We start from the raw sequence: 27,014 nt of genomic DNA on the forward strand, positions 1-27,014 counted from the left end.
TGTAACTCCACAGACAGCAGTACAGAAAGAGAACAATTGCCAAGAGGAAGTACTGCTTCCTGTGCCCAGCTCCAAGTTCAGTGCTGGGGCTTTGTCTTTTAAGCATCCAGGACTTTGTCTCCAGCTCTGGATCTAGAACAGTGTCACACAGCAGGAGCAAGAAGCCAGTTACTGTCCTGCAAGGCCAGCACCAAAGCCTAAGGAGAAATCAAGGGCCACTGAACACAAAATACTGCTGACAATAATGAGCAGATTTTTAGAATGTGTCTGCACGCAGCAAAAAGGTGCCTGTGCTCAAGTATGTAGCCTTTGTCTTTGCACAGAAAGCTCCTACGTGACCCAGGGCCTCTGCACGAGCTGCTTATTTAAGTGCAGATTTAGGGTGGGTTCACAACCCAGCTGAGGTGGGCGCTGCTGGCTCCTGCTGCGAGGTGGTTCCTTTTGTTACCTGTCCTCGAGAAACTGGAGTCAGGGGAGGATTGACACCTTCACAATGGTGTTCAGACCTGATTCAGGGAAAATAATCGCAGCTGCTTCAGTTTCTATCCCCCAGACGGCACCCGGATGACTCATCTGCTTTGAGACGGCACCCACCCACAAAAGGTGGGTTTGAGCCTCGTGCCTCTTCATTCAGTTCCTAAGTGTGTCAAAATCATCGGTGCGTGTCTGAGCCCCATTAACGACCTAAAAATTGCTCTCTACTATGAAAGCAACTCGCTGCCATGTACAATGAACCCACCGTACAATGAACGGCGCCGTGCACGCGGTGGGTGCTTGGTCTGAGGGCTCCCGGGGCGGGGTCGGGGTGTGGGGCAGCCCTGGAGCCCCGCCTGGGCGGGGAACGAGCCGCGGCTCCTCACCTGATCCCGGAGGACGAGGGTGAGGGCCAGGACCGGGACCGGGCTGCAGCGCGTCCCTGCTCCTCCACTTCGCAGGTATTTAACAGCTTTTCCCGTTCTTGTCCGGCGGGGCTGGAGTTGGCCCAAGGGTGGGGTGTCCCCAAGGGTACCGCGCTGGCCCCATTTTCCCAGGAAAAAGGGTAAAAACCAGCCCCGACTATTGCTTACACTTTGCAGTAACTGCGATTGCCCCGGCCTGAGAAAGCGCCGTTTTGGAGAAAAACTAATTAGTTTCACCTGAATTTCACCGAACTACTCTCTTCGAGTAGTTTTAACCTCTAAGCTGTGGATGTAAAGCTTAGAGTCAGTCTCCGAGTTTCGGGGCAAGTTTAATGTGTCTTTCTGAGCTCAGTTTTTTCAACTGCAAACTTGGTGTGGCTTTAGCTTTTTCAGGGCTGCTTTAGGCCTAGTTTTATTTAAAATATTTTAAGGTCCTCGGGCTGCTTTTAATAGCACAGTGAATTTCTTTCCTTTAAAAAAAAAAAAGACATACCATAGAAGCTAAAAATAGGAGATAATAGTTTTTATCTAACCACAACTTTGTGCATTTCATGGAGAAAGCTTCCAACAGGACATGAGGATGAAGCAGTTCATGGCCATGTTAAACAGGAATAAAAACAAGGATCCCCCACCCTCCAAGCTGCTGGATCTAGCAGGAGAGCTTTGCCAGGACCTCCAGAGCTCATCCCCTAGTCTGGAGAAGCTGGTTGGGGCCATGATGGGATGCAAACACAAGATGTATTTTCTCACTAACATCCACATTGTCCGGGCTTGCGTGTTCGTTCACATCCGTAATGGGCAGCATGACACAGCCTGCAGCCTCCTGGAGGTAGGGATGTGTTCTTTGGTTCTTCATGGAGACAAAAAGCAGTATTGGAAAAACAGTAGTTAGAGCTGTTAGTGCAGAGGGACCCAAACTGCAGCACGTGGAGTGTTTCCAGCTGGCAGAAGGCAGTGGAAGGTGATATGTGTGCATTGGTTGACCTGAAACCCAGGATAAAGCCTTTGCTACAGGCAGTATTCATCAGCCAGGGGGAAGAAGGTAATTAGGTGATTATGGGGTTGCCTGTAGCAGGATTTTTGTTCTTTAATGTGGTGGTTCTTGGAGTTTTTCACAATCTTCTTTCACAAGCCCAAGATTAGAGTGCTTGTCAGGGTGGGAATATATGAGGAAGGCTGGATGGTGCCACTCACAGTGAGGGATTTTGGCCTCTTGATCTGGTCATCTAGCCCTTTTCACCAGGGGAAAAGAAGGAATTAAGCAGGCAACTCCCTGTGTACATTAGAGAAGGTACAGGAGCCATATGCTCAGGTAATGTACCAGCTTTGTCAAACCAGTTGGAGTCTCTGAGTAAGTTTCTGTTGTTGCAGGTTTTCTCTTTTATAGGAATTCTGACTGGCTCCCGGGAAAGGTTTGTTTATACACTGTTTTGTTTTAGCACTGCAAGGCAGAAGAGAAGGAAGAACTGGTGCAACTTTGGCACGAGGTTCACTATCGGAGGGTTATGGAGAGACACCACAGGGATTTTCTGACACCACTGCAGAAATTCCGTTGCAGGAAGAGGTACTGCATCATGGGGGGACCAACACTTTTTTCTCTGCTGTAGTTAGCAGAGGTAGGGGCTACAGATGCAAAGACTGGGTTTGCATGTCAAGATGCTGCTTCTTGGAGCTGTTTTTTCTCTTGGTGTTTTGAGCACTTGTGGCAATGTGAGAAAATTCCCATGAATGTCAATGACTATCTTTGGGATTTTTTTTTAATCCTGTTTTCTCCTGTATACAGGAATCCTCCACCTATTTCCCTTTGTCCTGAAGGTTTGAAGACTAGAAACCATCCAGAAGAAGTACGCCAGCACCTGCACAGGTTTGCTACAGAGGTGACAGCAAACCCAGACAAGAAACAGCGGGTAGGGATATGTTACTTACAGTCAAATCTCTTTGTCACAGAAAGCAGGACTCTGTCATCAGAAATCTGGAACTGGTGTTTTCAGAAGCCTCGCTGGGGCTGGGATTCCTTGTATTTGATCTTTCCCTAAAAGTTTCTTTAAAAAAATTATCAGGTTCATGCTAAGTAATTTCTCTTGCTGTGGACAAGAAGTTGAGGGCAATAAATTCCTCTCTGGGTTTTTAAAAGTTCTAATTTCGTAGCGATTGAGCACAGGCAGTGAAACAGCTGTCACTCAGAAGAGCTCTATTACAGTGACAAATAGTTCTGTCTGACTGGACTGAGTTACAGCCTGTGGAAAATTGCACTTTGTTCACCAGAATGTGTTTTGTGCTGACTTATCACATCAGATTCACAGCATTTGAAAACACAACAGGCTGTGTTGATGTGTGCATGGATCTACCTTCTTTGGACAGGGACAGATTTGTAATGGAAGTGATGTGTGAATTAATTCAGTAATCCTGGTTGATCACTGCCTTGGAAGGTGAGAGCTTCACTTTGGAGACTGCCTCTGTGAAGGTGTTATTCTGGGGGGTGAATGTGCTCTGGTGAGGGCACTATTTGGTGAGCAGTATAATAGCAGTGTGTGGTTTCCTTTAGCAAACAAATTGTCTGGGGGTGCAGGGTGGAATGTGTGTTTTCTGTCAACTCTGAGGACAGAGGTCAACAACTCTGAGTTAGGGTCCTCAATCGGATCCACAGAGACTTCTTGGAGATGTAGTGAATAAACGTCTCTGGGTTTGAAAACTCTTGCTGGACTGCTTTTGGAACTGAAGGGAAAAGCCTAATTATGTGGATGTGGTTTATTCTTTTCCCCTTTGTTTCTCCCTACACCTGGGTTTGCAGGAGAGATTAGCTCAGGACACAAACCTGCAGCCAGTTCAGGTCTATAACTGGTTTGCGAATTATCGGCGACGTCGAAAATCCTGCGTCCTCCCTATGGAACAGCTCCACAACTCCTGTCCTGAGAGGGCTTGGACTTCCCATGCAAAGGAGGAGCAGACTGCAGGTTTGTGTCTTCCTAATGGGCTTAGGATGTGGTCCAGAAAGCTGAAAATCAATTTGATTTTCCCTCGGGAAGGGAAGAAATTGCTTCTTGAGAACAGCATCTATACGCTGATGGATCAAGTGGGCGCTGGAGGACTCTACTTCAGTGGAGTCCCTCGTTGTTTGGGCAGAAGCTGTGAGTCCATAGGAGCAGACACTCCTAAGGCCTGTGCAGGGACAGGTGAAAAGAGATGTCTGGCTCAGAAGGGGCACCAAATGAAAGCAAATACATGGGAGGCAGCAAGTTTTAGCTCTCAGATTCTGGGATCAGGGCACTACTCCAGGAGAACCCCCTATTTCCATGCCCCTCCACAGAATCTTAACCAAACTTCAGTTACAGGGAACAAGGGGGTCTTGCTGTATTTGGCAAATTAGACTTGTTTCATTGCCTTTTGGAGTAACCATTAGTGTTCTCTCACCTGCCTGGCCTGCACCTTTCAGGTGGATCTCATGCAGGCACCGGTTCTGAGCAAATGGAGATAACCCTCGGGCCCTGTGAGCCAAGGTGGGAGCAGTCAGCTGCAGATGTGATTGAGCCTCCCAGAGGAACGTATTTAGAGATGCTGGAATCCAGGTGATGTATGAAAAACACTTTATAAGTGACACTTCAGAGACAAAGCAACCTCTAAACATATTTGTGCAACTGAGTTTCATGTCAGTTCCCAGGAGACATCACTTAGGAGCCTTGACACCACAGATGGATGTGGTCCGTGCCCAGTCAGAGCAGTTGATCTCCCAGCTGTGGAGGGCAGGATTCAAAGGTTTAGCTGGGGATCCCCTCTTGGCAAAGCAGTGTGTCTGGCTGATTTATTTTCTCCATCATTACAGCTTTATGCAGAGCACTGAGGTGTATGAGGCAGGAACAAGCATGGCTTTGTTCTCCACTCCCAACACTGAACAACCTTTACCTTTCTGCACTGAGGCTATGCTGGAATCAGGACCCTGCTTCAGCCCTGCTGTGCTGCAGCCCAGAGCAGCAGTGAGCAGTGCTGGGGCCAGCCCCCAGCTGGGGAGCTTGGTCCTGTGCTCTTACAGGCCCCTTTCCATCCTGGATGAACACCTGGCCATGTGGCAGAGCCCTTGCAGCACCAGAGGAGTCTATGGCTCTGTGTGGACCCCAGATATAGAAGGTTAGTAAAACTGCACCCAGATTGTTGACCTTAAGAGTTTCCCTTTGTTGTAAACCCTCTTGCTCACTTTAGTGGCTTTCCAATGTCACGAGAAATGGGAGCTGGGCTTATTTTGAGCTTTGGAGTTCTGCCACTATAGTAGTTCAATGAGAAAAAGCTGTTGATTTAAGGTATTGAAACAGACATTCTTACCTACTCTTTTGCCTAAATTGTAATTGCTTCCATAAGATAGTAGTGGATTCCTTTTAGTGTTTCCACTGGAAGAGTCCTTCCAGGTGTTGTCTGCTCCCTGTGTCCATTTTTAATGCCAGTTGTCCTTAAGAGATTGCTTGAGAAGAGGCTGGGAACTTCTTATCTGTGACATGGTGCTCTTCAGGCACACATTCTCCCTTTCCTTTCTCCTTCCTGCTATTCTTTCTCTCTTCATCTCCTTCCTGTCCAGTCTTGTTCAGCATTCCCAGCATCTCTTTTCTTCCCCCTGTTCTTCAGAATAGCCTTGATAGGATACATAAGGAATGTCCACCTGCTTTGCTGTAGGTGTACAGAACAGAAAGGGCTGTGAGTGTCATTCCCCCAGCCTCTGGTGAACGTGGAACAAGGAGAGAAGGAATAGCTGGGTCACGTTATCTGTCTGTGTACTTGTTTAATACAAGCATTTATTTCAGCAGGTATCAGAGTTCCCTTGAGCAGAGTCCCTCAAGGTGCCTCTATTGAAGGCAGTCCAGGAAGAATCATTCAGCAGTCAGATTTAGAGGTTGAAAGCTTCATCCTTAGAGAAGGACAGCTAGGGACCCTGGAATCTATTCCCCACAGGTAAAGGGAGGGAAAGCACAGGGCTGCTTAAAGGCAGGAATAACAATGCTGTGGGTGTAGCCCTCCCTTGAGACACTGTTAAAGAGGGTTGCAGAAAGAGCATAGATAAACCTCATTCCCAGAGCCTGATTCTCCTTGTGTCCATCCTATTTTGCAGGTATTTATATCTGTGCACTGGAAATGTGTAAGTGTATATGTGTGTGTTTGTGTGTGGCACAAAGGGGATTTGGAACCAGCTGAATCAGGAAAGACATGAACCCCTCTTTTTAAAGCAGGTCCAGCTTCTGAGCTATTTGCTTGTTTTTGGCAGAAAATCATAACCTATACTGATCCAGTGAGAGCTGATTCTGTGGGCTGGGTTGGTAGGGCCTGTACTTAATCCTAAAATAGTTTTTGTAGCTTCACAACCCCATGACAAGATTATTCCATAGGGCAAACTTTCCAAATTGGAAGACAGAAAGGCACTGTTCTATCTTTCTGTTTTCCACCTGTAACAACTGTTTCAGAATTCAGATTTTCTCTGGAACTTAAGATAAATTCAGAGAATGCAAAACAACAAGAATTCGTGCCATTTTCCATATGTTATACAACTTGCATCAAGTTACATAAAAATAAACACTGCCAGAGAGATATTATGAGCTTCCTTCACTTTACTGATCTGCAAGACTGAGCAGGAGCAGCAGCCCCATTTCACAACCCATCTGTTGACACTGTCCAGCATTTGTGCTATAGCACTACACTGTCAATATGGCAAAAAAGCAGGTAGAAGGAGCTTTATTCCCACTTTATAGAGGAGGAAGCAGAGGCACAGAAAGGTTTGTGACTTGTCAAGCAACAAGGGAAGGCAATACAATAAAGATCAGTGAGGTTTTGGCCCCCGTTCCCTGCTAAAAACATTTCTGCCTTTTACCCCTGTTTCCCAGTTGGCTTTGTGCCTCGTTCACAGTCGTGTCAGACTGCTCTGAATTGCTGGGGAGAACCCAGGTCTGGGCATTGTAAAACTCAGTCTGTGTTTTAGGATTTGCAGTTTTAAACAGTGGCTAAAGATCATGAAAGATCAGCAAGGGTTGCTGGCAATATTTTGGCTGGATTTAAAATTGCATGTTCTGACTCTGGAGTGAGCTCATGTTTATTTTTAAAGTATGTGCTGCCAGCAGGAGAAATCTATGGTGGATGTCTCCTTGTTTGATATGTCAGTTGTGCCAGGAATCCACACACCCTTTATCTTATTCCTGTCAGGGGTGGGACTTGCTGCTTCACTGGCACCTTTTGGTGAGGATATATTATTTGAACTCTGTTTGTAAACCCTATTCAGTGCCCTGGTCCAGCTCCGCCCAGAAGCTTGAACTCCCCAAAATACCATGAATGCTATGGAACATCAATCTTTTTTAGAAGTGAGTGGTGCTCAGGCTGCAGCTTCAGCAATTTCATTTTGCTCTCTGGGGAGCCGGGAGACCTCATGTGGGTGATGTTGGGTAGGATCACTGCTCAGTGAGTGAGGATCACCTGTGTTATCAGCCAGAGCCCTCTCACAGAGTTACTGATTGGAGAAGAGTTTTGTGTCACCAGAGTCCTCCTGAGCAGTCACATTGCAATGAGCATCACTCATCTGAGGGCTCTGAGCAACAGCTCAAACTGGAAGAGTCAAATGAGTGTTGCTATCCTGGAAAGACAGGGCAGTGAAGTTATCCCAGCTTTACACATGAGAGGAGTGCACAGAGAAGGAAATTATTTAGCCAAGGTCACCCATCTGGAGTGGACTCAGTGTTATGCCTTGTTATGCCTGTGACTCCCTGCTTTCTGAGTGCAGGGATAGAGCTACAAGTCAGCCAAAGGACCCTTCATCTGCTTGTCTCATTTTTAAAGGTGCTCACCTGGAAAGGACTTGGCCCAAAAGCTTATTAGAACAACTCCTGTTGGTTTCTTTCATGGGCTTTTTACAGCCAGTCCTACACACTTGGGCTGTATCCAAACCTCTTCTGATCTACAGGGCTGTGAGGTGGGAGTGTGAGAGGGAACCAGGCTGGGAACTGACTGTCTCCATCTGCTTCTGCTGCCTGAGAGGAAACTTTGATCCAACTAGTGGACTGGCAGTCCCTGTGGGGCACCAAGCAGATGCTCACCTTTACAGGGAGTGGTGGTACATCTTGTTCACTCTGCAAGTCAGGCCAGGTGGAATGTAGCCCAGCTAATGGTTCATGCAGAGTGCAACCCTCGTGCTCCCATTTCAAACAGAAAAGCACCCTGAGCTCTGTGGGGCAAGGCTTTCTGCATTTCTGAGCCAGCATATTGATCTAGAAAATGGCAGTGCTGGGATGGCCGTGGCAAGTCACAGCTTCTGCCTGGGTTTTTGGGATCCCAGCTCGGAGTGCCAGGAATCCTCCTGCTGTTTGGCTCTCCCTCTGGATAACCCAGCACCCTGACACTGGCAGGCAGCACATCCCGAGCCCACAAACAGGGGCCACTTTGTGGCAGTTGTGTAACTGAACGGCAGGACTGGTTGCTAGGGGCGCTGTGCATGTCGGTGTAAGTGGGCTGTGAAGAGGGATGAGACATTCCGGGTGGGGAGTGGGAGAGGGAGTTGAATCCATTTGTCATTAGGAAATGTGACTGCCTGAAAGCAGCTCCAGCAGAGGAGTTCCCTGATGGCTGCAGCCTGGGGGGCATTCTGAGGGAGGGCAGTTTGACACCTGCACTGTTGGTCCTACTTTTTTCCTGTGCTCTACTAGTGGGCACCTCTTGTCTGGGCCTGTATGGACACTCATGCCCTGGGCTATTCCAGGTGGTGGTGTGGGCAGTGTTGGGCAGAAATACCTTAGAGTTGGTGATGATGGGAAAGAACACCAAATTTTCGAGTACCCAGTGTCTGCTACTTGACCCAGTGCCCACAGACTGATCTCTTGAGGCAGAGACCCCAGGGGAGTGGGGATGGGCATCCAGTCCTCAGACTCCACTGGTGGCCTTGAAAAGCTGTAGTAGTATCATAGCCAATGTTGTGGCTGTGTTTAAAGCCACATGTTTATCTGTTTTGACTCTTAAGATCTCTGTTTTTAAAATATGTTCCAGGAGAGAGACTTTTTAGTAGATACCTCCTTGATTATGGAGAGCATTTTGGGGACAGAAGGAAAGTTGCAAATTGAGATGTCATTCCCTGATACTGCTCCTGGTCAGGCCTGTCATCCCACTGCAGAATCTGTATTCTCAGGCCATAACAATTTGGAGAAATGGGGCAGATGTGGAGACAACTAAGCAGAACTCCATTAAATTAATAGTCTTGCCAACAAGCCCCTCTTGTCCTACTGAAAAGTATTACAGTAAGTAGCAAGTAGAGCATAAATACAAATGCACTTGTATATGGGTTTTTTTGCAGTTCCTGTCAGACTGTATTTGACAAGCCTCAGTGCCCACCTGTTTCTGCACCCTGCATGGAAGAAAGCCAAGCCTTGGGACAAAGCCAGGTAAGAGAACACACCTAATACTCAGAGAAAGGAGCTCAGCCCTGTACACACTATCCCCTGCAGCTCTGTCACAGGAGATGTGAAATCTCCTATCATATGAGGAGTGGTGGTTTTGTTGTTTTTCTTTTTCCCACTTGAATTGTTTATCAGACCCTAATTTTATTAAATGTGTCATTGAAGTGGTGGCCAAAGGAACCTGTGCAGATCCAAAGTGCCTTTTAAATTTGGAGTCATGGAGGGCTCACCTGGCACTGTGGAATGAATGATGGCTGCTTGAGGGTCCTCCCCTCTGAGGGGTTCTGCACAGTCTGATTCTGCTCTCTCAAGCCTCTTGAAATGTTTCATGTAATTTCATTTCCAGGTCTGTGTTATTGTTGAGGAAGGGGGATTTTGCACTGTTCTGAGATGGCTGATAGCAGTATACAGGGCAGTGTGATTATAGGGCAGGATAAAAGAAGTTACTTCCATGCTGTGGATGCAGTCTGCATGCCTTCTGAGGGTGGTTTTAAGGCAGTAGAGAACAGAAGTTGGAAATCTGGTGCTTTCAGAGGGATGGGGGCACATCTCTGAATTGTTTCCTAAAAATAGGACCCAAGAAAGCCCTCTCTGAGGTGTACATTTAGCTGATTTTTGGCTCCACGTGTGTTGGTCTAACAATCAGCATCCATTGCTATTTCCCTTGCAGTGTAAACTGCTGGAGAAAACCTTTTTAAAAGAGATTATGAAAAGCAGGAGCCCATATCTGCTGGCCTCATTATGGGAAGTGGCTGCAGCTCTGAGGGCAGTAACAGAACCTCTTTTGAGCCTCTGAAAGCATCAATATAAAGATCTGTATCTTGGAAAGTGGCCTTTTTACCAGCCATAATGTAAGCCAGATGAGAAGGAAAGCTTTGGGCATTAATAATAAATGAGCCTTTTCTAAGATTTCCAGAGCATGCAGTCTCTGTAGGTAGTTTCATCTTGCTGTTCTGCATTCCTGCACTGATTTTGCAGTGGTGTAGAAACATGACACTCAGTGCAACGTGGGCTGAGGAGCAAGAGACCAAGTGATGCCTGCAGATGTCAAAGGGGACATCTTCAAGTCTTTGTAATAATTGCTCAGTTCAGGAATTCAGAAGAGCAATTTTTGCATATTTTAATGAGTGCTCTAGGAAAAGGCAGAGCTGGAATGGGTAAATGATTTTACAGCATTCTACAGACTTCCTGGGCACTTTGCTTCTTGCTGAATCAAATGGCTCTGGGCTTGTGGCAGGGATGTGCAGATATTTGGTTCCTATGGCTGAACCACAGGGGTGCAGATGGACACTTCCTTTTGTCCACACAAGTCAATTTGCTTTTTGTATGTCATGCATACCATCAGAACCAAAATGAGAGTAAAACAAAAGCTAAATGACAAAAAATTTAATTCATTTTGGAGACGTTTCTTTCCCTTCCTGAGCAGAGCACCCTTGTTCAGGTGATCGCTCCCTTTATTATTTCATCCTGATCTTACCTTCTGCCAGTTACTGGCTTTTACAGGAGCCAAAGCCTTGGGGCAAAGGGAAGGGAATTGCTCTGCTCTGAATTACTGAGAGTTGGATTGTGCACTGATTGTACTTGTCACTGTTACACCATGTCCTGCACAGATGGATCACTCTACCTGAGCTTAGAGGGGAACAAGGCCTTTGTCCCTCCATGCACAGAGCCCTCAGCACTGACATTCCCTCCCATCACACACCTTGTGCTGCTGTCTGCCTGCCCAGAGGAGCTCTCCCACCATAAGCAACTGTGTCAAAAATCCTATAGCGAGGTTTTGATTCCTTCCTGTGTCTTTCAGGTCCTGGAGGATTCAGCTGGTGACCCGTTAAGCAGTGACACGTTCTGGGCAGCGTGCCTGCTCTTTGAATTCTCTGCCAGGGGACAGATGTGACCTGCCTGCAGAGACACTCCGGGTGGGCTGCGCTTCCCCAGGAAACACCCCATCGATGCCTATTTTTTCCTCTTGTGGTTTTTTTATAAATGAATCAGGAGTTTGACAAGGGGATGAATAAGAGTGAGGGAGAAGGATGGAGGCGTTTTCAAATGGTTCCGAAGTTTGGTTTACTTACAGTTTTATTAAGAATTTTGCAAAGGATAGAAGAAACATTGTGGACTGTAGGTTTTTACTGGAGCAGTCTGAAGCTGTAGTGTAGATGCTAAAATTACCAAGGCACTTATTCTGTGGCAGTTACATGGATTATCCACAGTACTGGTGAGATCAGAGTCCTTCACTGCATCATGAAGGTAAATTAAGCTCCTCTACTTTAAAGGAGTAAAATTTAGTTATATTGCCTTACAGTGGATATTGAATAACTTTTTCTCAGGGTCTCAGCTAAGTGCTGGCAAAATACTGCTGTTTCTTATCCCTGCTTTCCTGTTGTGCTGCAGGGTGTAACTTCTGGAAGGTTCCATGTTCCGTAGTGCCACAGATGACACAAACTGGAGCATGGCAGAATTTTCAGTGCTAAAGTTCTGGCAGGACTGGGGGAGGTCATACCATGGTTTTGGTGTTTAATACCAAGAAGTAGCAAGGCAAGCCCTTGGTGCAGGTTTAAAGCTAATCCTGCAAGTCATGGGGAGTGGTCTTTTGAGTATTTTCCCTTTTGGGTATTCTTTGCAGTGTTACTGTGGGGGTTTAAATCTGTGTTGGAGAAGGGGTCATCTTTGCCAAACCTCCAGCCTGGAGATACACGGAGGAGATGTTTCCCTTACCTTTTGTTACAAAGTTAGCAAATAAAGGTTGTCAATTACTGTTTCTCCAGGGTTCCTTTTTCAAGGTTAGGGGTATGAAGTGATATCACGTGACAATTATGTATTAAAGCCCAGCACCAGCTGCCCTGGGAACACTTGTGTGTGTTGAGAACCTGATGCCTCCTTTATTTTGATGGCTCTTACTCGGAATGCCCATTTCTTACTGTCGAGGGTTCTGGGCTCGGAGCAGTGGTGCTTGGAAGGGTCACGCACATGTTATTGTTTATTGCCCTCAAGAGCAGGGCCAGGTTTGTACGACTCTCCCAGCCCCCGGTGAGGGACGGGCCCGCCCCGCCCTCACAGCCCCGCGCCGCCACCGCCCGCCCTCCTCCGCTCGGGGCCGTTCCCGCCGCCCGCTGCCGCCTCTCCATTGGCCCGCGGGCTGCCCCTGCCGCCTCGCCATTGGCCCGCGGGACCGTAGCAACAGCGACAGATATATCCTGCCGCGCCCTGATTGGCCGCCGCCTCCCGCCGAGCCATAGCAACAGCGGGGCGCGAGCGGGGCGCGCGCGGGGCGGGGGGGGCCGGGGCTGAGGGGGCGCCGGGAGCCCTGAGGGGCGGGCGGCCCTCGGGCACCGCCATCGCGGGCACCGCGGGTACCGCGGGCACAGGTGCCGCCGTCACGGCCACGCCGCGTGAAAAACTGCTCTCCAGGCGTTGGCACTGTCGTTCCTGCGACCTGAGGTGGAAAGGAGGCAGGACACAGTCAGGGACGCGGCTGCACGCAGAGGCAGCGGCCCCATAGCAAAATTCACACTGGATTCTTGATGGACTGTTGTCCGAGATCCCAAATAAGGTACTTTTATTTTTCACCCCTGCTGGTATGACATGTCACTACGATTACTATGATTTAGTTAGTCAGTGGTATGTGATACATGTGGGTGATAACACTTCCCTACTGTTGAAGATGTATTGGAGTGAAGAGGAATGATGCCTTTCTTACAGTCAGATATATTTTCAGTTCCTTTCAAATATTTAGTGCTGTTCCCCGTCAGGGAAAAGAATAAGATTAACATTGTGTGAATAGAAATTTTAGGTACCTATCATTCTAAATAGATTATTTTCTAATAAGCCATGCTAGGCAATGCAGGTCCTTTGGGTTTGGATATAAATGACCTTTGTTCTACCACCTTAACAATACCAGTGTCCTAAGGCCTTGTAAGTTTTTTTAATAGTTCAAGAACACCATTGTTTTGACTTTTTAGTTAAAAAGAAGACACTCAGTTCAGCAGAATTTCTCAGGAGTGCTACAACAACAAGTCTCTTCCAAACTTAAATCTGAAAAAGGATTTCCAGCTAAAGCCAAATTAAAGCCTTTTCTCTCACACTTAATGAATTTCATTTCCAAATTTGGCACAGTTGTTCTCTGGAGGACAACTGAATTTTCTAGGTCATTTCCCAGGTGAAATAACTTATTACTTTTCTGTAAATTTGTTAGACAATTCAAAGCTTGATATATGAAATTGAACAAATTAAAAGTATTTCTCTTTAAGAGGTGTAAAGTCAAGTGGTTAAAGTACAGTGTGTTCTGGCCCACTATTGTCTCATGTCACCTGGATGTTGAACCTGCACAAAACACTTTTGAGGAGCTAATTGCATTTGGATGGGAATTTGCAAGCAGGTGATCTCACAGGATTTGACCACGCTGAGTTACAGGTGAGCAGAGTTCAGAGATGGGCTGTGCTTCCCCATCCCTGAGCCAGAAGAGAGGGGACTGCCTGGCCATGCAGTGGAGGAAGAGAACAAGTGAATCTCTGCTGAATGCCAGTGCTGCTGGGTGGAGTTAGTCTTTGAAAGAGAGCCCAGTGGAGTTCTTTCCGTTGTGTTCACACTGGGGTAGCATTTGAATTGTTCAGTTTGTGCCTTACCTCGTTCTGGTTTTCTAGGTGTGATTTGCGTCCCTGTCATGTTCTGCTTTCCCTGTCCTACCATTTGGAACAAGCTCTGTGTTTATGCTGTTCTTCCTTGGAGCTGTACTTGGAAGCACTCTGAGCACGTGGCTGACCTGCCCTGAGCTGAATGTGCTGTACCTGCTGTTGTCATTCCTCCTCCACATGGCATGGCCTAGCAAAGGAAGGAGCTTGCCCTAGATACAAAAAAAAAAGAAGGCATTTTTGTCCTAAAATGCATATAAGGGCCCAAAGAACAGTGCCTATATGTGTTGATGGGTCACAGAAAGGGGATGGAAATCTAGGAGGACTTTCTGTTACTTGGCTGTCCCTGAGGCGAGGGGGACACTTTCCCAATGGTCAGGTATCCATGTTTTCCACATTGCTGCCAGAGGCAGCTTTCCCCTTGGCAGTTCAGCAGACAGCCCTAAGCCTGGCAAGGCCAGAGACTGAGCTGTTGCCTGTCAGTGGTTCTGTGCTGGAAGTGGGGTGTGCAAGTGGCCGTGTGGAGGGCCTGCATGGCAGCTGCCATGAAAAACTTCCCTGAACTAATCCCAGCCTGACATGAGCAGCAGCTTTCCCTGCCTATAGTCCCAGTGGCAGTTCTGCTGTCACAGTCACTGAACGGGTGTATCCACGGCCCACTCAGGACAAGTGCTGGGAGCTAAAGCTTCAAGGCCAGTGTTTCCAGGCAGACTCCTGTTCTGGATGCCTGGCTCACCTTGCTTGGGGCCTCGTTTTCAGAGGAAACAAGCACTTACATAGTGACTCAAGTAGGGCACCCAGAATAAGAGGCCACTTTTGAAAATGTTGGCAAAGGCATTTTGTTTTATCTCTGCACTTCACCAGTCTTATCCCCAAAGTCTTTCATGTTATGTTCTGCAGTGAAAGGTCATTGTTTCAGATCAATCATTTTCAGTGGGATTTAATCCAGTTCTATGTCAAACTAATCCACTTTGGTAAAGGTTGAAGAGCAGTAAAAATTCATTTGTTAAGACAGATCTGGGTTTATTTTTTAAATGTGGCTGTTGATGCTGAGTCCTTAATTGTGTATGCCCAGCATGAGGCGTCTTCAGAGTGGTTCCTAAAATGATGAACATCTAAATTCTGATCTTATCTGTGGCCTGCAAATGCTCAGGACTTTTGGAAAAGCCCTGGGATTTAGTGGGATTGATTTTTTTGGTGTTCGTTTTGTTTTTTTACTTTCAGTATTTGCTTAACAGAGGTTGGGGTTTTTTTCTCTTACCTGTAGAGCCTCTTTTCAAAATGGTGCTCTGGTGGCAGCTGCTGATAAGCAGGCTTGTTCATGTTTTCCTGTTGGAGTTTGTGAATTCTGGTTACTTTCCCTTCATTACATAAAGAGTAAAACCAGATTCTTCTCCCTGGGCAGGACTAGCAAACTGTGGTCTGAAGCAGCTCATGAGGAGTTAAAGCTGCTTTCAATTAGCTACCTTGTCCCCACCACTTAAAGAACCCCCCCAACTGAGCATGCTTGACAACCTCCTGTGCATATCCCTGAATCATTCTGGCAAGAAAAAACTGCCATAATCTTTTATTCAGACATAGTGCTGCTTCCTCAGTGGACTCTGAAATGAGCAGGCGCTTGAAAATAGCCCATTTTGCCAGAGAGTTCTGGGGATTTATCAACTCATATCTGCACAGGATTTTGGACATGCAAAAGGCTACTGTGTGTGAATGCTGAATGATATGAAAAATACTGCAGTGATCCCAAACAGTTATGTGTACAGACCTGCCCTTTCCCAGGAGGGGGCAAGAGCTTTGCAGGTTTTGTACAAGTCCCTGACCTTCTGTTTTAGGTCTTCTAGTGAATGGATACACAGGGTACTTCCCCACAATTCATGGCATGAACTGTGGTGCTGAGCAGCACTCTGGCAGTGTCAGCTTTCTCTCTTCATTCTAGGATTTACCTTTGAGTTATGACGGAGGTTCTGGGAGAGTGATTCAAAATTAATATGAAATTGAAATATGACAAATAGACTATTTTCACACACACTGTGACAGCCTAGAGGGTTCTGTTGCTCATTAAACTGTGGTGTATGGTTTGGCTAGAAATATGTCACTGGAATTACAGTCCCTTGTGGTTTGGAAAAGAATCATCACACTTCAGCTACACCCACTGCTATCTCGTGCTCTGATCTTGTCATTGGTGACAACACCTATCCTCCTGATGCACACTTATCTCACTGTGCTGGGGGAATGTGCTGCCAGGATTTTAACGATAAAAATTACAGATAGTCTTAAGCCTGGGGAAGAATCTGTCCTTACAGCACTATCTGAGCATCATGCCCTGTGTAAGTGCCAGTCACAAGTATTTCCAAGATCAGATGTTCGCAAACTCTTTGTCCCTCTTTCTCTACCCTGGTTGTCTCTACTTTGTTTGCTGTGATGTGGAAGCTGGTTAACCTCCCCCATCATCAGTGGGTGGTTTCTTCTGTTCTCTCTCTGTTTTTCAGTATCTTGTCCCCAAGACTTTCATCATTTAACAGTTCCCTAAATAAAACATTTCCTTGCTGCAGAAAAGAGAGGGAAGATCATCTGCTCCAGGGATCAGGAGGATGTTAGTGGCAGGGACTTTGTAGCACCACTGCTATAGTTCCATGAGTCTCAGGAAGAGTGCCACAAAATGTGTGTGCTCCCTCAGTGCTACCAGGACAACCAAAGGGGAGGCTGTCTGCCCTGGGGAAGGGCTGGGAATGGCATAGGGCAGTTTCCTTGTCCTGTAGCCTCTTCTCCAGTGTCCCACAGCTAAACATCAGCACCGGGGAGACACCCTCTGAGCCTGCTGTGGTGTCCCCAGTGCCCCTGTGTGAGTGAGCAGTGAACTGGAATGGCATTTCAGAGGGAGCTATTTGTGGAACATGGGTGCTGTCCAATAATCAGATATGCCTGTGGAGCAGAGCCACTGCCTTAGGTCACAGTGCAATTTTCAGTGCCATAAGTTTCTCCATCTACAAATTCTTGCTGGGTGTGGTCACTGCTGACAACTCTCAGTCCTGCCTCATGAGAGCAGTATTCCTGAGCTTTGATGGGAATCACGGAGCTCTGTAATGTCATCTGTAATGCCTGGCATCTGAGCTGGGCAGGGGAACCACAGTCAGGCACTGCTTGTACCCCGTGCAGCACTCTACTAAAAAGGCTTGCTGATTTTTCCATTTCCTTTCTGGTTTTGTTTTTAAGACATTGTAACTCGTAAATATTGTAGCAGATTATAAAACTCATTGCATGAGCTCTAAGTTCTGTTTATTGTACTCTTGTAGATTTGTGGAGCCACTATTATGGATGAAGATCCAGAGCAGTACACACAGGAGAATATAGGTACTCTCCCAAACCTTGTATGTGCAATGCACTCTCTTCACTTTCTTTAGGTTACAGTCACACTGTGGAAATGCTGCATACAAGGTTGTGTTATTTTAGCACTTTTCCTTGCAACTGTTGAATTTAGACATGTATCTGGTTTTAGAGCAATGAGGTTACACATCACCTCCTGGATTCAAGGTGAAGAAGTTTTGAGATGCATTAGGCTGAGAAATAGTTGTTATACAGAAGTCTCAATTAAGGAAACCAAAAGCATTTAATGATAATATTTTGTGCATGTGTAGATATATCCACATATATTTGGCAGATTAATGCAGATTGGTTCAGTGGGTGAATAACTGGTTTTAAAAATACTTTGTAATCCATTTCCCTCGGGAGTCTGAAGCTGCTGTTCAAGACTAGAAAGCTCCTGGTAAACCCTACACATTTTCAGAGCTGCTGGAATGCTTTGCAGACTGACTAATCTCTACTGAGAAGTTATTGCAGCTGCAAAGGTTCCTAACTGGAGAATGGGGGATTGGCCCATCTCTCACTGTTCTTGCCTAAGTGTCTGATACATTAAAATCTGTGTGTTTTACATTGAATCATACCTTTTCAAGATCATGTCCTTACAGCTCACAGCTAAAAGTTTATTCTTAGGTAAAATCCATACAGGTTGTGCAATAATGATGACAATGAATTAGAGTGATACTTAGGATCTGCTCTGTTAGAACATTGTTTCTCTTAGGAACAGTGAAATTAGAATCCCGTTATGAAAAAGCACCCTTTGGCTTGCTGGGATGCACACACAGTGCTGTGTGCTTCACACTGCTGCAAAGGGCTGTTTCCAGAATGTTCTGGCAATCAGTTTATAACTTGCTGGATGTAATTTTTATCTTTTGTGCTTCATTAAGTATAATTACTGTTTATTCTTATTTGTCATAATATTTATTTACGTCCTTTAAAAAAATCAGCAATATTCATCTATTCCCTTTCAGAACTGTTGCATTTATTTTAAATGGCATTAGGGCTTAATGCACAAAAGCCAGCAGCATTAGAGTTAAGTCCGAAACTTTTGGCTGACACAAGGGACTGGATTTACTCATTTGCAACAGTGCAAGAGCACTGAGGGTATTGGGGAGCAGAGGGATGAGCGAGAGCAGCCTTGTCCCTGCCCCCGGGGTGTGCGAATGGACCTGCTTTCCTTGTCTTTGGGGGTGAGGACAGACGTGAGCTCAAAGTGCTACAGGTGCTCTGGGCAGCGGCTCTGGTGCGGAACGGTGCGCGGGTGAGCAGCTCCCTCACTGAGCGGTGCGCGGGTGAGCAGCTCCCTCACTGAACGGTGCGCGGGTGAGCAGCTCCCTCACTGAGCGGTGCGCGGGTGAGCAGCTCCCTCACTCCGCGGTACCGCAGCTCCCGTACGCGCGGCCGCGCAGGGAGGCTTAAACGCTGGCCCTGGGTTGGATAGGGAAAGTTAATCCACGATTTATTGTAAGAGAGGACTAACGTGGCTGCCGGTGTTTCTGGGCACCACCAGCAGCTGTGTCGTTTGTGTGAGGTGCCTACTTTAAGATTTTTATGTAAGGCTGATAGTGTATCAATTTATGTAAGAGGAGCCCGACTATTACACATAATACGTAGTAAAATTGAATTTAGCTGCATCTCTTAGGCAAGGTAGCAGAATTGCTCCGTGGTCATCATGGCCACCCCCACAACTAGGGCTGTTTCAAGGCAGCTCCGAGGCGAGATACACTTATTTCCCCGGGACGAGGCACAGCCGTGTCACTGCTGCAGGCCAAGGCTGGCGCGGGCCGGCCGCGGCCGCACAAAGCAGCCATGGCGCTGGGCAGGGGCGCACACGTGAGCGCGGAGCGCGGTCACACCAGCGGCCCCGCGGGCCGGGCGGCAGTGCCCGTGCCGGAGGCGGTGCAGAGAGGGGGGGGTGTGCGTGTCCGAGCCCCCGTGTCTGGACTGTCCCGCCCGGCCCGGTCCGGTCCCGCAGTGCCCGCGCCCCCCGCCCACCTCCACCTTTGCAGCAGGAAAATGCAGCACTCGCAGCGCGCACGCGCGTCCCGCGGCCGGCGCCCCGCGATGGCTATTTATAGCAAGTGACGTCACCTAGAAATAGAGCGCGGGGGAGCGGCGCCCCCTCCCCTCCCCTGCAGCAGCCGCGGCTCCGCCCCCTCGTTGCCTTCCCGGCGCGCAGGCGCGGGCGGCGGCAGCAGCGCGAGGCGCCGACCAGCACACGGCGAGCGCGGTCCGGGAGCGCGGCCGGCGGCGAGGGAGGGAGCGAGCGGCGGCCAGGGCGGCACAGCCCGGCACAGCACAGCCCGGCACAGCACAGCCCGGAGAGCCGCTCCGCTGCGGTCCCTGCGCCCGCCACCCGAGCGCTTCCGCACAGCCCGACCCCCTTCCGCTCTCTTTGAGGGGCGCGCAGAGCCCAGCCCGGCAGCCACCACGGAAGCGGCCATGGGGGACCGAGAGCAGCTGCTGCAGCGAGCCCGCCTGGCCGAACAGGCGGAGAGATACGATGACATGGCCTCGGCCATGAAGTCGGTGAGTGGGGCCGGTAGCGTGGCGGCCGTGCGGCGTACTCGGGGAGGAGTGTGTAGGGGGGCAGTGGCGGGGGAGGGAGGGAAAGGAAGTGCGGGCTGGACCGAGGCGGGGTCGGGTCCGGGGAGGATGCGAGCCGCCGGGTCCCACCCGTCGTAGTGAAGAAAGGAGGGCGGGAGCAGGAGCCAGACCGTCCCGCCGGGACACCTCGCCGCCGTGTGGGGCGGCGCCCGGTACTACCTGCCTTTGGCAGAGACGAGACAAACAGTAGCCGGTCCAAACCGGACCTAGATCACCCTTTTAAAATGTTTCCTTCCCCCCTCGTTCCCTCCATTCCCTCCATTCCCTCGTACGGGCGGTCTCGCAGCCCTCCCGCTCCCCGGCCGTCCCTGCCCCGGGGGTGTGGCTGTCCCCATGCCCTCCTCTCCTTCCCCACCGCGCCAATCGGGCTCGCAGTGCAGCCGTTTGAATGGCGCCCGCCCCTGCGAGCGGCGGGAACGCCGTGCATTCCTTCTCTGACCTGCTCCAGAGGGGGCCCGTCCTCGCCCACCCCCTTCCCCCTGCTGGGGTGGTGGGTTTGACCTTGGGGTGCGTCTCCCCCTCTGGGCACACCCAGCGTTTGGGGGGTGCTGGCCGGGTGGGATGGGCACCGTGTCTGGGGACACGGCACACGAAGAGGAGCCCCTTCCTTTTCTAGATATTTCTTTTGCCTCGTAATAAAAAACACCAGTAGAGGCCTCACCCACAAACATCAGTGCTCTGACTCAAAGATAGTACCTGCATCTGGGTGTGAAAGCTCTCCCATGCTCCAAGAGCCTATCCCAAGCTTTAACGTTGCCTTTTTGCCTCTTCTTTGTAGGGTAACAGTTTCTCAGTGCATTCCGTACCCTGTTGAATACTGACATGTGTTTAAACAATAAGTTATATTTGCAACTCTGCTTTTTTCAGAACCAAGCAATGAAAATTATTTGTACTGACCTGCCTGTACTGATGTATAATAAAATTGCAGAATGATCAAACTTACTATGTCTAGTCCCTTTTTTGAAAGCAAAGTATTCACACGATCTGAATTTTACAGGTAATGTTAATGCCAGTGAATGCTTAGCAGTGTCTTTGCTGTATCAGATTACAGTTGGTTTGTTCTTGCTGACCTGTCCTCTGTGAACACCAAAGGCCCCTAGAGGAGCTGTTTCCCTTGAGTGCTGCTGTTCAAAGGCACGAGATGATTTTATTTTGAAGAAGCAGCTTCAAATGGAGCCCACATTTTTGTTGTAAGAATGTGTACGTCACCTCCATTAAATGAGGGCAGTAAAACCACACTTATTTTGCTGCTCTTGTTCACTTTTGCTATTATTTTGTAATAAATACTACAACCATTCTGGTTCTCAAGCAGTGATACCTTGAGTATCTCAATACCAGAGGCATTAGATGTTAAAGTAAGTTGTATTTTAATTGTGTTGCTAGAATTCATGATACATGTAATGTAGTAACAGCTCTGTTTATCTCATATCTTTCACTTGGTAAGTCTGAAAAATGAAGCAGAGGAACCACTAAAATCTGCTGCTCTAGAAGACTATTTGTAGCTGTAGTTAGTAGAGAACATTTATTTCCCCAAGTACTGCTGAACTACAGTTCATGTCTGGCACTCTGGGCATATGTGAAACCATCAGAATACAGTTTCTGTGCCTCAGGAAGTGTGTCAATAAAGGACTTACAACTAGTGTTCATGGCCAGTTGTCTTTAAACTGTCCCAATTACTGTGCAAATTTTCATTCAGCTGGAGTCACAGTATTCTCTGTAATGCCACTGCTGCTCCCAAACAAGTTGTGTGCTGCTGAGCTTCTGTACTTGGGAGCTGAGCCTTGAAACGCATTATAGATACTTTTGAAATACAAAAAGTAAATCTGAATTTAAAAGGCAACACTTCCCTTACTTTAAGCTGTTCATGCGCTGTTGCATGTCTGTAATGCAACATCTGTTGGTTACTGGGCTTTCACAGGTGTTCATTCCAACGTGGCCATTTCCAGAACTCTTCAGTCCTTGGAGTTATTTTACAGATCTGAGCATAAGCCCCTGTGAATTGCCCTGGGGGCTCTCTGTCCTCACACAGCTCACACTTCTCTTTCAGTGGTTGTGAGTGAGAGATAATTAAAGGAGCTTTTTATCCCTATAGAATAATATTCAAGTAATCTTGCAGTCCAGAGAGGTTAGACTTCCTCCAGCAGGAAGGAAATGGGTATTCCAGCTCGGATATCTATTCTCGGTGCAGGATATCTTGATTTGAAAAGCTTCTGTTATATGTTTATGTAAATCTCTGAATGTAACATATCTTATACTGTATGAAAGTTTACTTTCAGTGTACATTGAAATCTGAACAATTAATTTCAGTTTTACATATGTTACCACACTTTTACAATACACAGTATAGCCAACAGCCTGATAGAAACAGTAAGTAACAAAGACTGTTTTAGTGAAAATGCATTTGCCTGATTTTTGAGACTGCCTCTGAAGAAAAATATTGTGACAAGGCTGCCATTTCATCTGTCAGTATAAAGCTGGAGAAACATTTATTTTTCAGTCTCATCAATTCCTTATTTAAAAAAAAAGGCCAGACCACGTAGCTTAAAAAAGGAATTTACTGGTTCATACAAATTTTGTTGCTGTTAAGCTTATTTTTTTTGGAAGAATCTTAGTATTTTGGCTGTAGACAGGAGAGCAAAATGAAACAGTTTGCCGTTACAAGTTAATTACTTTAATTTACTTTTTCCAAGCCCAAACTATTTTAATAGAAAATACAGTCAGATGTAAATGTACCTCTTCTAAATGGCATTCTTCCAAGGGGTGTGGCATTCCCATTGCATTAAATGCTGCTCCAGGATTCCAGCTATTTCAAATAAACATTACCTGGTAGGTACAGAATTGCTTCTCAACACGCTGGAGAAAGATGCTTTTGGTGTGTGTGTGAAGGATTCTCAGTTGATGCAAGAAATGCTCCAGCATCCTGAGAATACAGAACTGAATTTAAACCTCTGGGCTTAGATAATTCCAGCAATAATGAAACATTTTACCTGTATAAACCCTTAATATTCCAGACAGTATTAATCCTAGTATGTAGTGCTTAGGACCTCTGTTAATTTATGTTGCTTTTCTAATATAGCTGCATAGTGGGTAAAAAGTCACTCTTCAAAATTGGTAAGGTGAATCTGAGTTCTGTGAGATGCAGAGTTTTAAAATTAGTTGTGTGTGAAATAATACACAACATGAAATAAATTTTAAGCCTTGGGCTGATCTAAAGGCTTTTAAACAAAATAGCTTGAGGTTCTAGTTTATTGTGTAGGCTTCAGCTGTGTATATAAATGGACTTAAAAGTTTGGGATGTTCTGTGTTTTTGGTACAAATCACTGAGTGTCTGGTTTGGGGTTAATGAAGTGTGTGTGTAGGAGAGGGGACTGAGATGCCTTTAATGTTAGCAGTGTCCTCCCCTGCTGGGAGATGCTTCCTCCCTGTGGTTCTATACAGTAAATGTAGCTGTAGAGCTGCTTCTTGGTGCAACACACTGAAGTCACATGATGCAAGAAACTGGTCTGGTTTAAACTCATTAGTCTGGTTTTTATTTGTTCCAAAATTATGGACTGTGTAATGTTGTATCAGGAGTTTTAATAATTAAGCCTGACTTTCTGCTGGCTCAGGTACAGTCATTTTTGCAGCAGCTTGCTCAGAACTGGCTCAGGCTGTGACTGACATGCTCTGGCTGACAAAACAAGTGTAATCACAGTCAACTGCCCCGGGTCAGGCTCTGCTGGGCAGTCCCACAGTGCATCGGGGATCACTCGTGGAACGTTCCCTTGGGTCTGTTTTCCATGTGGAAGTGGCTCAGTTTGGTGTGTGACCTGTGTGGGATCACACACGATGTCATTTCTGAGCTCACACAGCATGTGGGGTAGGAATTCCAGGGCTGTAGTCAGGATTCCTTTATTATGCTCCCATGGTTTTGTCACTAAGCTGCAAAGGAACTGTTAATATCTCTACTAGAGTAGATGATACAGGTGAGTCATAGCAGAGATTGCTGAGGGAGGGACTGTTGGGGGAATATTGATTGGGAGCCGGGAGGAAGGTTATTAAGATGTCGTTAGAGCTGATTCCTGTGCAGTTCAGCCCCTGTAGATTGTCTCTAATTGCATTAGGATGAGCAGAGCGGTGTCCTGTGGGAATTCAGGGTCCTGAGCTGTGGAGAAAAGGCATTTTGGAGATAAAGCTAATTAACTTATATTTTAAGAACCAAACATAAATTAGAAAGTAAGCTCTCTCTTACTCTAACAGTTACAATTCATAAAGTATTTTTTTAGATCTGGAAATATTCACATTTTTGGATGGTTCACTGGCTACACCAGCAGTCTCAGAAGAGTATAAATATTTGTGACTTGATTATTTGTAGTATGTAAGTATTTGGTTGAGAACACTCTGGTGCCTGTCAAACAGTGTAAATATGCACATTTTTAAAGAATTAATTATTTTAGCAGTGTCTGAGCAAGGACAAGTTTACTTTCACACTAAAGTACATACCCTTAGAATTCTAGTGACTGCTTTTAATGCAATATGCTTAAAGTAGGGGAGTTTTTCATCCTAATTCCTTTGAGCTTAATTTCATGTTTATAAATTTGAAAAAGTAGAACAGTTTCAAGTGACTGTGTGATAGATTTTATTCCCTAAATTAACACAGCAAGTGAAATAGGCCTAAATAGACAGTATGAGAAGTATTATCCTTTTATCCCAGCTTTTTGTAGTAGTGGTTCAGAGTTGATCGTGGCTTCTTTCCTGATTTCCTGTCCTATTTCTCTGCAGTTTCTTTCATGTCCTATCCCTGGAATTTGTCTGGAGCCACCAGTTAGCAGAAATCAGGATAATTTTTGTGTTACATTGATAATTGCTCACTAAGCAAAGATACTATGAAACACTAATTCCTTTGTACCGTGCAGAGCTTATCGACTGCAGCGCTTCCATCTCTGCTGTCGAATGAAAGAGCAGCAGGGGAAAGAAATGCAAGAATTACACCAGTTGCCAGTGTGGGTGCTGTGTTCCAGATTCATATAGCTGGTGTTGTAGGTACAGTTCAATTCATCACTATATGTGTAGTCTGTGTAATTATAGCAGACTTCCTAAAAAACCCGAGCCCTCCTCTGTTAGCTCTTCTCTGTTACACAAGCCCGACTCACTTTTATTCAGTGAATGTTCTTTGCTTCTAAATGCCCCTTCTATTACATCAGAACTGTGGGGGTTTCACTCCGGACTGCAGAAGTGGGTTTAAACTTTTGATATTTCAAAATTACTCCCATCTTGAAGGAATTTTGGGATCTAGAAGAAATTTTGAATCTTGCACTTCGTGATGAAGTATTTAAGGAAGTTGGCACGCTTTTCCCTTAAGGCAAACCCTTTAAATTTGCTCTTTGTCTGTGTTTACAGGTAACTGAGCTGAATGAGCCCCTCTCAAATGAGGATAGAAACCTGCTGTCTGTAGCCTACAAGAATGTAGTCGGAGCCAGACGATCTTCCTGGCGCGTCATCAGCAGCATAGAGCAGAAGACCATGGCAGATGGGAATGAGAAGAAGCTGGAGAAGGTTAAAGCCTATAGGGAGAAGATAGAAAAGGAGCTCGAGACAGTCTGCAATGATGTTTTGGCTCTCCTAGATAAATACTTGATCAAGAACTGCAATGACTTCCAGTATGAGAGCAAGGTGTTTTACCTGAAAATGAAAGGGGATTACTACCGCTATTTGGCAGAAGTTGCTGCTGGAGAGAAGAAGAACAGTGTCGTGGAAGCCTCAGAAGCTGCCTACAAAGAGGCTTTTGAAATCAGCAAAGAGCACATGCAGCCCACTCACCCAATTAGGCTTGGGCTGGCACTCAACTTCTCTGTGTTCTACTACGAAATCCAGAATGCCCCTGAGCAGGCCTGCCTTTTAGCCAAACAAGCCTTTGATGATGCCATAGCAGAGCTGGACACACTAAATGAGGATTCCTACAAGGACTCCACTCTCATCATGCAGTTACTTCGAGATAACCTCACTCTCTGGACGAGTGACCAGCAAGATGAAGAAGCAGGAGAGGGCAATAATTAAAAAGCTTTCCTCTGATCCCTCTTTCATCCACTTGGCCATCCCCATCATCACCAATATTTCCTTGCCACAGTCACACTAAATATCTAGTGCTAAGCATATCTGTATTGTACAGCTGTTCAGATCTGCTGTCCACTTTATCAAGAAGCAGTTTCAGATGAGTCTTCATGGGCATTGATGGATTGATTGGTTTATTGGCCCTATTTATCTTAGTTGCACTTGAGCAGTGCAGAAAGAGGCATTTTTAGTTTGCCTGTTGATTGGAAAATATGGGAAAGAGTAATGGAAGGTAATTGAGGATAACTAGATTCCAGTTAAATTCTTTCCATTTGAAATGAGCTGACAGTTCTGTTAAGCAGTACATTTTGTGCATGCAAAGTAAATTAGCCACCCCAAATTTTTTTCAGTCAATGAAAACAGTTAAGCTGATGTGAAATGACAGCTCTGTTCATCAGTTTACAATAAACTGTTTGAAATGTGAGGTTTCAGTAGCAATTTGGGTTTTTTGCCTCTAACTTATGTGCACAGTTTCTTTTAATGCAGTGCATCTACCTAAGAGTTTTGATACTTGTAACCTTTTGCAGTTGTTTTGAAGAATCATGAATTTATTTTTTGTAAACTCTTTGGCTGTTTAGTTGTCTGTGTATTCTGACAACTGTATGTCAATATTTGCCCATGTTAAGATGGATGACTGAGATGCCAGACTTCTAAATTAAATGTTTTGGAATTAAGTGAATAAAATAAAATGCTGCTTCAGGGATGTTATCTCTACATGAGCTGTCCTGTCGTTTGTTCACAGTGGAGACAGAGTTACCCAACACATCACTGATGGGTTAAAACATATTTAATCAAAAGTTGAATGAGAAGTTGACACTTGCTAAACAAACACAGCACAAACAGTGTACGATGAAAGAAGAAAAAACCAAAACCACAGAATTCACAGCACCCACAGTGGAGCTTCCAAAGGAGGTGTGTTTAGTTGTTTGCTCTCTAGAGCACTTGTAATGCAATTCCACTCAGGAGCTGAAGAGTTGTAAAGCACATGACTTGTATCAGTGTAGAGACTTGTGTTTGCTTCTGTC

At 46.4% G+C, this 27,014-nt stretch overlaps 2 protein-coding genes across 4 annotated transcripts; both read left to right on the plus strand.

The window, feature by feature from the left end:
* Positions 1 to 85: 85 nt before the first annotated feature.
* ANHX (anomalous homeobox) lies at positions 86 to 25,272 on the plus strand. Of its 3 annotated transcripts, XR_003530666.1 has the most exons (12): positions 86 to 935; positions 1,461 to 1,728; positions 2,339 to 2,463; positions 2,683 to 2,806; positions 3,691 to 3,853; positions 4,333 to 4,465; positions 4,720 to 5,021; positions 5,687 to 5,834; positions 9,205 to 9,292; positions 11,109 to 11,223; positions 17,229 to 17,286; positions 24,795 to 25,272. XR_003530666.1 is itself a non-coding variant. In XM_027661685.1 (10 exons), exons 2-10 carry the CDS (start codon positions 1,474 to 1,476, stop codon positions 11,199 to 11,201), a joined length of 1,431 nt encoding a protein of 476 aa, XP_027517486.1. In that variant the 5' UTR covers positions 86 to 935; positions 1,461 to 1,473; the 3' UTR covers positions 11,202 to 12,065. The 3 variants fall into 3 exon arrangements, 2 of the variants coding, with proteins under 2 accessions (XP_027517486.1, XP_027517488.1); XM_027661685.1 differs by lacking the exons at positions 17,229 to 17,286; positions 24,795 to 25,272 and having other exon boundaries at positions 11,109 to 12,065; XM_027661687.1 differs by lacking the exons at positions 5,687 to 5,834; positions 17,229 to 17,286; positions 24,795 to 25,272 and having other exon boundaries at positions 11,109 to 12,065.
* Positions 19,474 to 26,703, plus strand: YWHAH (tyrosine 3-monooxygenase/tryptophan 5-monooxygenase activation protein eta). Its single transcript, XM_027661698.1, has 2 exons — positions 19,474 to 19,821; positions 25,279 to 26,703. Exons 1-2 carry the CDS (start codon positions 19,735 to 19,737, stop codon positions 25,933 to 25,935), a joined length of 744 nt encoding a protein of 247 aa, XP_027517499.1. The 5' UTR covers positions 19,474 to 19,734; the 3' UTR covers positions 25,936 to 26,703.
* Positions 26,704 to 27,014: the final 311 nt, after the last annotated feature.

The sequence above is a fragment of the Corapipo altera genome, unplaced genomic scaffold, assembly GCF_003945725.1.
Source record: "Corapipo altera isolate COAL_440 unplaced genomic scaffold, ASM394572v1 150, whole genome shotgun sequence".
NCBI lineage: Eukaryota > Metazoa > Chordata > Aves > Passeriformes > Pipridae > Corapipo > Corapipo altera.

Bases quoted from the DNA above. Each gene is read 5' to 3' on its own strand.
- ANHX (XM_027661685.1), top strand. From the start codon at position 1,474: ATGAGGATGAAGCAGTTCATGGCCATGTTAAACAGGAATAAAAACAAG. The intron at 2,464-2,682 runs GTACTGCATCAT...TCCTGTATACAG, and splicing joins AAATTCCGTTGCAGGAAGAG to GAATCCTCCACCTATTTCCC. The intron at 4,466-4,719 runs GTGATGTATGAA...CCATCATTACAG, and splicing joins TTAGAGATGCTGGAATCCAG to CTTTATGCAGAGCACTGAGG.
- YWHAH (XM_027661698.1), top strand. From the start codon at position 19,735: ATGGGGGACCGAGAGCAGCTGCTGCAGCGAGCCCGCCTGGCCGAACAG. The intron at 19,822-25,278 runs GTGAGTGGGGCC...CTGTGTTTACAG, and splicing joins TGGCCTCGGCCATGAAGTCG to GTAACTGAGCTGAATGAGCC.